Source organism: Berghia stephanieae, chromosome 8 (assembly GCF_034508935.2).
Source record: "Berghia stephanieae isolate SIO BIC M18660-M18661 chromosome 8, UCSD_Bste_1.3, whole genome shotgun sequence".
NCBI classification, from domain to species: domain Eukaryota; kingdom Metazoa; phylum Mollusca; class Gastropoda; order Nudibranchia; family Aeolidiidae; genus Berghia; species Berghia stephanieae.
The window spans coordinates 30,312,416-30,322,415 of record NC_088367.1 but is presented as its reverse complement, the minus strand read 5'-3'; the positions used below and the strand labels follow the sequence as shown (position 1 = coordinate 30,322,415).

At 37.6% G+C, this 10,000-nt stretch overlaps 1 protein-coding gene across 1 annotated transcript in view; it reads right to left on the bottom strand.

Annotated features, from left to right (window-relative positions):
- LOC144978495 (carbohydrate sulfotransferase 15-like) overlaps positions 1–10,000 on the bottom strand; it is a 29,355-nt gene that overhangs the window by 18,317 nt on the left and 1,038 nt on the right. Inside the window, exons 2-3 of the mRNA XM_078924659.1 lie at positions 4,091–4,331; positions 1,327–1,534 (exon numbers count right to left, since the gene is read on the bottom strand). Coding sequence (XP_078780785.1) covers positions 1,327–1,534; positions 4,091–4,331 — 449 coding nt within the window. The remainder of the gene's footprint in view (positions 1–1,326; positions 1,535–4,090; positions 4,332–10,000) is intronic.

The window sequence follows — 10,000 nt, the reverse complement described above, 5'->3', positions numbered from 1 at the left end:
GTAGTAGTAGTGTGAGAACCGTTAGAAGCTGCTGCCTTGGGGAACAATTATTGCGGTAAGACTCTAGTCTAGGGCATTCTTCTACATTCCTTGTGCGTGTACCAGTTCCATACTCGAAAGGTTGGGTGTGAATTGGACCTTTTGTTCTTGGTGGAAATTAATGAGGCATTGTTAATCGCATTGAGGATTATGATCGATACCTTGAAATTGGCATAGTATTGATTGTTGATTAGTATTAATTCCATTGTCCAGAAGGGTCTTCACCAGTGACATCTATAGAAGTCCTAGGTCTTCACGGATAAGCGATAGGTCATTATTTGTGTTATTGTTTTGCATTATATGCTGCCAGTGGACAAAGAACGTCATGGTTGACTGAACGTTTATGCCTTGTACGGACAAAATGCTTTTTATCGTTTAAGCCAGAATTTTTTTTTTCACACGTATATCAATTAACCGGTCAACTGCCGTAGTCGGGAAAAACTCGTATTTAAAAATTTGGCCAGAAAACTTGTCCTTCAAATATCGATCGATTTAAATGACCATCACCTTAGTAAAATATCTCAAACGCGGATTTGCGAAGGTTTAATCTATCGCAATATTTCCTCATACCAATATCATTGTTTTGTAGAAACGTGGTTGATGCGTAAAGCGTGAAAATAAAAATAGATATAGTTTGTTTAGATAGGTGGGGTGTTTGTTTACTTGTTTTTTGTTGAATTTTTTTTCTTTTGTAACTAGAGAATAAAAGGGGTTTTGTTATGTTTGTTTTTTGAATAATAATAATAATAATAATATAATAATAAAATATAATAATAATAATAATATAATAATAATAATAATAATAATAATAATAATAATAATAATAATAATAATAATAATAATAATAATAATAATAATAATAATAATAATAATAATAATAATAATAATAATAATAATAATATAATAATAATAATAATAATATAATAATAATAATAATAATAATAATAATAATAATAATAATAATGATAATAATAATAATAATAAAATAATGATAATAATAATATAAATAATAATAATAATAATAGTAATAATAATAATAATAATAATAATAATAATAATAATAATAATAATAATAATAATAATAATAATAATAATAATAATAATAATAATGATAATAATAATAATCGTAATAATAAATAATCTCACAATTTTTTCCTCGGTAAGAATACTATTTCATTTTTATTAAGCAGCTTGTAAAGTGCAGTAAAAAAAATAATTAAAAAGATAAAAACGAATATATCAGTTTTGGTAAAAATGAATACTGAACTGAACGGCAAAACAACAAACCTGCATTGTGAAAGTTTCTTGTGTAGTCAAACCAATGCTTCTCCTTGCCTGTTTTGGCAATTCGAGGGTGAGCGGTGATTCTGTCGAACAAATCTGAGGTTCCCGATTTGCTAAAGCCAGCCAAGTAGAAATAAGGAATGCACTTAAGAGTATCATTCTTGGAGTACCAGCATGGGTTTTTGGAGTTGGCGATATACTCGAAAGGTCCCTGAAGAAAAATAAGACAATTTAAATTCTGACCAGAAAACGTTTATATAGTACAAGGGGGGGGGGGAGGCACAATTTGACATTCATGTGACCGCCTCCTTGAGTGATGTTAGGAGTCTAAACCTTTCCTCTAGAAATGGAACAGGATGAAAATTCCAGCCATTAAAGAGTTGTCGTTTTAGTTTTTCCGCGGTGCTATTCATATAGGGAAAGTTTAGACCCTTGAAATGACCTAAGGGGGCAATGACAAAATTTCAAAAACTGAGGATCTGGGGGTTTTCCCTTGTACTCCTCATTTGCTTCAATTACGATCTAATACGAGTGTCCCAAAAGTAACTTGACATTTTTATACGCTAAATTACGATTGTTAAATTATGTGTTAGAGTCAAGTATTTTACAACATCTGAAAAAGCTTTTATTAAAGCACACGCATGCTCAGTTCTATTGCAAGTTGTCAATCATAGCAGGGATGGTAAATATTATTATTGTAAGACAACTTGATATTTCGACTTCGGAAAGAAGGAGTTATCAATAATGTTTCAGGGACAATCACGAAAACTCGAGTTCTCCTCGAAACAGAACCCTTTTGTACCAACGTGTCCTGATTTAACATCGCCATGTTATCTTCTACTGTTTACAAGATACCTGCTATTTAAAACCAAAAAAAATATAATCTTTGTGAAATCATTTTGTAATTTCTTTGATTTCAATTCTTTTACTCGCGGAAACATGCAGAAACGGAGCCTCGAAGTGAGAGCCCGTCAACTTGGCCATATTCACGCTAAACGGCCATTAGCTGAAGTTACAAAGCTTTTCAATGTTAGAGCTACCTGCTATTCTATTATTTAACAACCAAAGGGCATGTGGAGGATCAAAGGCGGAAAGATTAACCCCGAATAACAACAGCCAATGATGATCGAACATTTGCTATACACATAACAAATCCCTCTCTTATATGCTTCTTACATCGCCTTGGAGCACAACATTTCAGGTTGGAAAATGTTAGGAAGACTTGCAACGGTTAGATTCAGCGCGATAAGGTCTGTGCAAACTCAACTGAGAAAAGACTTTGGTGCTCAAATGGCAAGCTGTAAATCCAGACCCCAATCTTATTGAGGACCTATGAGATCTCCCAATAAGGCCTACAAAAGAACAACAGTGCCAGGAATTCTAAAGAGCTTTGGAACACTAGAGGGATGGAATGCGTCACAACAAATGACATATTCCCCCTTGACAAACTCTATGGCGAGACTATCTAGTTCCAGAAGTGATTGGAAATCGTGATGGCCATAGGTGATACTGATACTGACTTTCGAATTTCCCTTCTTTTTCCGAAGCAGGGAAAACCAACTTGTATTCTTTGGGTTGTCGTTACTTTTATGATTATGAATGTATGCTGATGACATTTGGCTCATATATATTTAAGATAGTGATCTATTCTGTGACATGACCTTTGTCCATCGTCTACTGTAAGAAGTCGCTCCCTTTGTCCCATCTTATTTCTTAAAACGCAAATGAATTACCTAAAAACAATAAGTGTAAAGTTCCTTTTGCACATCTGTGCATATAACCATATGTTCATTTCGGAAAGTGTGCGGCTATGGTCTTGTGGTATGACACTCGCTTTCGGATCTGAAGGTCCCGAGTTCGAGCCTCGCTCGGCGCATAGTTGAGTCCTTGGAAAAGACTCCTTGCTTACAGTACTCCGTATAAAATGAGTACCTGGCCATTGTCTCTGTCGGAAAAATTGTAATAATGCCTTACAGGCGTCTGTCTAGTTCTACATGTTACGTGTTGCTGTTGAACAGGGACCCTTTGCAAAGCGCTTTGAGCACATTTAGTGGATATTGCGCTATATAAAAGCTCACGTTTTTTTAAGCAATACATCTTTTAGACGTCCTCTTTGTACTAGCACTCTTAAAATATCCTTCATTGTCTAGAACGAAGTACTCATTCACATGCCTCTCCTGAGATCACAACGCCAAGACCAGAGTTTACTAATCATTGTTACCAGCCCGGTTACTAACCACGCTCAATATTGCTTTACAAAGCAGCGTCCCACTTGCCCATCAACATTTTACAGACCTGATTTGCTGTTGTTTGGTGAGATCAAGAATACAGTCGTTTCCATAACACTCGTACGGAGAGGAGAGAGGGACGGGCGAGAGAGAGAGAAAGAGAGAGAGAGAGAGAGAAAGAGAGAGAGAGAGTGAGAGAGAGAGAGAGAGAGAGAGAGAGAACCTGTCATACCAATGGAATGGTGAGGTTCTGTAATGTTGGAGGTCAGCGCCATGGTTCATTTTCAGCGTATCAAGACATACGAGATCTCTTGGCCCACTCTCCATTGATTGGGTACACAGTACACAGGTGATTTTTTTAAAAAAATATCTCAACAGGGATTGGGTGGTTAAATTTGTTAAATATGTAGGAAGTACTTCGAAATAGACCAGCCCTTTATCCAAAGCGTAGCAAGTAATTGCTGCTGTCCGTTTATGCTATAGAGATCGGGATAAACTTCGGTTTTTCAAGGGTCTCAGGCTTTTAAGGACTTACTTACCACAAAAGGAGTTTCTCTGTAACAAAACCTGTAATCGTCACGAATCATGTTTCTTAACATTCTTGACAATGATTTTGCTGTAAAAGGCCTTTTCCTTATACTCGTGACATTGGCCAATATCTTCTCCCTGTCGCTTTCCTCTACATCGGTAAGATATAAAACAGGTAAATCTCTTCTGAAGACTAAATGAACGGTTGAATATTGTTTTTGGTCCAAAAATATTTCGTTCCAAGATTGCTTGCTGAGGAATGACCAAAAAATAAAAATTATTAAATTAACAAAAATAATAATAAAATAAAAAAAAAGAGAGAAAGAGAGAGAGAGAGAGAGAGAGAGAGAGAGAGAGAGAGAGAGAGAGAGAAAGAGAGAGATATAGAAAGAGAGAGAGAAAGAGAAAGAGAGAGAGAGAGAGAGAGAGAGAGAGAGAGAGAGAGAGAGAGAGATTTTCTTGCCTTGATTAATTGAGGATTTATCTCGAAGTGTCAAAGGGTTTCGAAATATTCGCCGTCAGCTGTGTGGCGGGGTTTGTGGTTTTTATTGTGGTTTCGAGTCCAACCGATAAGCTCAATGGTCTGGATTCGAACTAGTATGCACGCTGTGGTCCCTTATAACAAATTGTATTAATACAAGTGAGTCAAGTCAATAGTAACACCCAATACAATAATAACAATTCTATACATAAGTTTAATTTGATTGTTACAGGAAAAGATAGAGATAATAAGTATTTATTTAATATCACGAAGAATGGCTCTACTTGAGTGGATCTAATTTGTTTTCTATTTATTTATTTTATTTTAATCATCTGTGTCGGTATGTGATTCATCTGAAAATGGTATAAGCCCGTTTGGATTATCTTTTATACAGCCGGTTGCTTGATTGAGTCAAATGATGAGGCCGTATCAGGGTTGACTCCTGGTTTGAGGGTTTTCTTGACACAGTGTGTTGTGGCTACGGGCTGAGAGGAAGGTTCTGGTGTCGGCGAGAACTGACATCAGGGATTGGGTGCTAAGCAAGGACTGGTAGGCAGGGATGCTAGGCAGGGATGCTAGGCAGGAAGTGGACACGGAGCAAGGACCTTCAATTAAGATTTTAAACAAAAAGGTCTTAGAGCCAATTCTAGTTTATCTTTCGCCACCGGGTCGTCCTTGAGCGACACATCATAATAGCTTTTATTTGCTGACCAAAGGCAAGGAGAAGCAATAACTCCATGATAATGGTTACAGTTATTGCATTTGAATCAAACATCAACTTACAGTTGAGCTATCTTACATGATGAGAATTTAACAGGGTTATGTCCCTTATATTTTATAATTTACTTTTATTAATTATAATTGTGATTATGGTGTATGGCCGTGGGTTGGCGGTAGATTACAGGCATCATACAATATACATATTGAATATAAATGAAAATAATAGCATGGATCATAAACAAATGTTAACTATAGTATAATCTATATATAGATATAGTTTTGTACAAGTATTTCAACTTACGAACATCCATATAATAAAGCACAAATAAAATATACACAAATGATAACAGTAAAAAAAAAATTTAAAAATTGAGCATTTATATAGCGCAATATCCACTTAACGTGCTCAATGCGCTTTACAAGGGGTCCCTGGTCAACAGTAACATTTAACATGTGGGACAAGACATGACGCCTGTTAGGCGATATTACAATTTTTCGGACAAAGACAACGCTGTTAACGGCCAGGTACTCATTTTACACCTGAGTACGGTGAGAGAATGTGAGTAAATAGTCTTTTCCAAGGACTCAACTATGCGCCGAGCGAGGCTCGAACCCAGGACCTTCCGATCCGAAAGCGAGTGTCATACCACTAGACCACATAGCCGCACAGCAATGGTAGGTCAAGCATTAATTCACAGGAATACCTCGTTCCACTTTGAATAAGTTAGCCAAAGATTAATTACCTCCAACTGAGAGATAGTTGAACTTTTTACAAGTTTTAAGTTTAAGAATGGGTCCTTCCTCCTTGGGATTCTTATTGTGTGTCTGTGTCAGTTCTGAGATAAATTTGGTTTTGTAATATGAGGCCACGCCAAAAAATTATGGGGGTAGCCAATCAGAAAGAACGTTCCTATTTAGATAGCCAATGAAATTCAGATGCTTTTGATTAACAACTGGGTAGGGAGATAACGGAGAGCTAGACTATTAATTGCAATTTTAGCTACTCCTGAACGAGACGCGAACCTGAGGGCATAAACACACCTGAAGTCTTGTTTGGAAAGTACAATAAGCAGGAGATATGCAGTCAATCGACAGGCCATTAAACAGATGAATAAGCCAAAGGCGGAAAATGAGTGGTAAGATCTAGCGTTCCGTTATACATTGGGTTTGAAGAGTGCATGTTTACATTAGCTTAACTGTAGAATAAAACTGTCCATGTTCTGAGTGTTTTAACTCAATGTGTGAATTTCCTTTCGCAAATATTGTTGTCCACTATAATTTGAAGTGGTTTTGAATAAGACGCTGACGAATGATAAAGAAATCATAAGAGAAAGAAAATCGTTCGTCACAAGCTGTACGACGCATTCTATAAAAAGATATTGATGTGATAGTTTATGTGTATTGCCACCGGCTTAATTATGACTTGTAGTTAAGTACCCTGAAAAGGTTGTTTACTCACATTGTCTCATTGTACTACGGTATAAGATGAGTACCTGGCCGACAACATCGTTACGTCTTTTTAACCTTCTCCTTACCACGGTCAGCAAAATCGCCATATTTGTTACGACACAATATGTATACATTTTTCTTATTTAGATTAATTTTGTACATCACAAACTTTGAAGAATGATCTTTGTTAAATTGATAAAAACATAATGTTGTTTTGTAGAGAGCTTGTTTGAGTTTTAAAAAATCCGTTTTTCTGCTGGGTAAGCCTGTCATTTTGGGAAAACATTGAAAATCATCGGTAAGGAGAGAGTTAAACAAAGATGCCCATATTTCTATAATATATTAAATGTTAAGTGTTATTGTAAAGCGCTCTGAGCGCATTTAGTGGATATTGCGCCATATAAAAGCTCACAAATTGGGGCCTTAGAGGCGTCATGTCCTGTTCTACTAGACTAAACAACGGCTACAACGCACCCACAAGTGTTGCTCTATGTTTCAATACTAAAATATCAAACAAGAAAATTAAGGATATCATGGGTACAGAAAAGTACAATATACAAATGTAGATTTTATTGTTATCTCATAAAGCTTGGTTTATTTTGATAACGTTGCGGTGTAACATAACATGGCTAAGGACTGTTTGAACCAATGGAATTATGATTTAAATGTTTATATATTATCTGTGGTTATAAAAAATGTTGGACTTAACCAGTTAACTGCCGTACATTGGAAAGACAAGTATTTAAACGTTTGGACGGAAAACTCTTCCTTCAAAAATCGAGCGATTTAACTCACTCAATCCAAGAGATTTTTGCTACTTTTCAAAATTGGAAATAATGAATTGAAAATGAGCAAGTAAATATATAGTTTTATTCAACTATCACTAACATGCAGAAATTAAAAACATTAACTTTGATACTACGCCTATAATTTGTCTCAGAAAAAAAATGTAATAAATAGGCATTAGGTAAACGTAGCCCGGGTAATCTACGGATATAGTCGGTGTTAAATGTCCTTAATCTTGGCAAAAACTCTCGAAATTGGGTCCTCGCGGAGGTCCCAGAATTGAGAGTTTTTGGAAAAAAAATATATGAGGGTCATTTAAAGCGATCGATAATACTTGAAGGACATGTTATCTGGCTAATTTCATAAATGCGAGTCTTTCCGGTGTGCGGCAGTTAACTGGTCAAACCCTCAGAGAATTATTGAGTCTCACAGATCGGGCAGGCCCACTCTCTGGTATACAAGATCCACCCTCTTATCGCCGATCAAACACCTGAAGAACATTATTCTGGCATGGTGGGTTTTTTGGATTGTTTTTTTTTTTTTTTTTGCAAAAGAAAATCCAAAATTTTGCAGCCAAATTCCCAAAGTTTGCGAGCAAAAACAACTAAATTTTCACCAAAAAATTGCAAAAAATTGCGATTGATTTTCGTAACAATTGACAGTAAGTTTACGAACGAAAAAAGCGTGGTGGGGCTGAGTTATTGGTAGAGAGAGATTAACTAAAAGATGATCATTACAAAAGCTAATAATTCTTTTTTTTTTAAATCCTCCCCAACAAAGCTATTGCAGACACACCAGGGACATTCTATGGATAAAACCTCACATTCCAGGGATAATACGTTCCCATATTACATCGTCCCACGTTCTATTCCCACTGGTGTCCACCTCCCATAGTCCTGGGTTCATTTCCCATTAGTGTCCACCATCCATTACCGCAGGTCTACTCCCCACTGAACTCCATATCCCGTGGTGGCACGTTCACTTCTCAGTGGTGTCACCTCTCACAGCCCAGGGTTCATTTCCCTCTGGTGTTCACCTCCTATAGTTGTAGGTTCACTTCCCACTGGAGTCCATATCCTATGGTTCTATGATCACTCCGCGTTGATGACAATCTCATATAGTCCCAGATCCACTCTCCACTGGTGTCCTTTTCCCAAAGTTACAAGTTTATTCTTCTCAGTTGTCCATTTTTCACAGTCCTTGCTTTACTTTCCTCTGGTTTCAAAATCCCATAGGCCCAGATTTACTCACCACTTGTGTATCTATCCCATAATTACTCCCTACTAATTATGTCCACCTTACACAGATCGGGTTCACTCCCTGCTGCAATCCACCTCTTGTGTCCACTCCCCACGTGTCCACATCACAAAGTCCCCAGTTTCACTCCTCGCCGATGTCACCAGCCCATAGTCCGAGGTTTACTCCCCACTGGTGTTCATATCCCAAAGCCCCGGGTTTACTCTCCACTGTTTATTATATCTAACAGTCCAGGTGCACCCAGGTTAACTTCCACCTGTGTCTACATTCCGTCTTGTCCTCGAGTTCATTCCCCAATACTGTCTACTAGTGTCGCGCTGAAGACCGGTCTGGACCGGCGGTCCCACGGTCTTTTAGCTGTGAACCGGAGACCGGTCCCATAGGGGAAGACCGGCGGCGGTCCTCACTTCTTATCACCTTTCAACGGTCTCGCGCCATAGCCTACTACTTCCCCAGCGATTCGTTGCCTTCGGTTGCCTATCTTCCACCAATCACCACCCATCCCACTTAATTAATCGCACCCACCCCCCTTTGCCATACACTAAACGACACAGACGACCATACAGGCAGACGACCACCAACCTCCACTCAGCAAACCGCCCTTTCGTGTGTGAGATGGGGGAACAGGAGGCGCACGCCTTGGACGATTCCATTATACGGGGTAAATTTCAAAATTTACTACACCATAATGATCGCAATGACAATGATCTATGGTGAAGGCATGACCCCTCTTCTCTAATGGGTTATTGTTTGAAATGTATGTGACTACTAAAGATGTGTGTGTTTGTGTGTGTGTGTGTGTGTGTGTGTGCGTGTGTGTGTGTCGAACCTAGCAAGTAGCAAATCCGATTTTTTGTTTTCTTTTGTCCATCTCTTGTCACCACTCCTTTCTATCGCAGTGTTGTCATTTAAAATAATACAATAATATTAAAATTTCGTTTGGTGTTTTTACTAATCAAATAATATGAGTTTCATTAGTTTCTTCCTTCCAAAAAACCCAGTTATAACGTCTGAATTTTAAAAAAGTCCAATAGAATATTTGGGACCCCGATAGCTCAGTTGATAGAGCACTCTCTTTATACGCAAAGGCCAGAGATCGATCCCGGGTGCAGTCGAGTTTTTTCTGAATCCCTGTCTACTCAGCAATGAATGGGTAGCTGAGTTTGTTAGATCTGGCGAAAAGTCACCATCGACCCCTCTTATTACCTCATCCACCCCCTCTTATTAT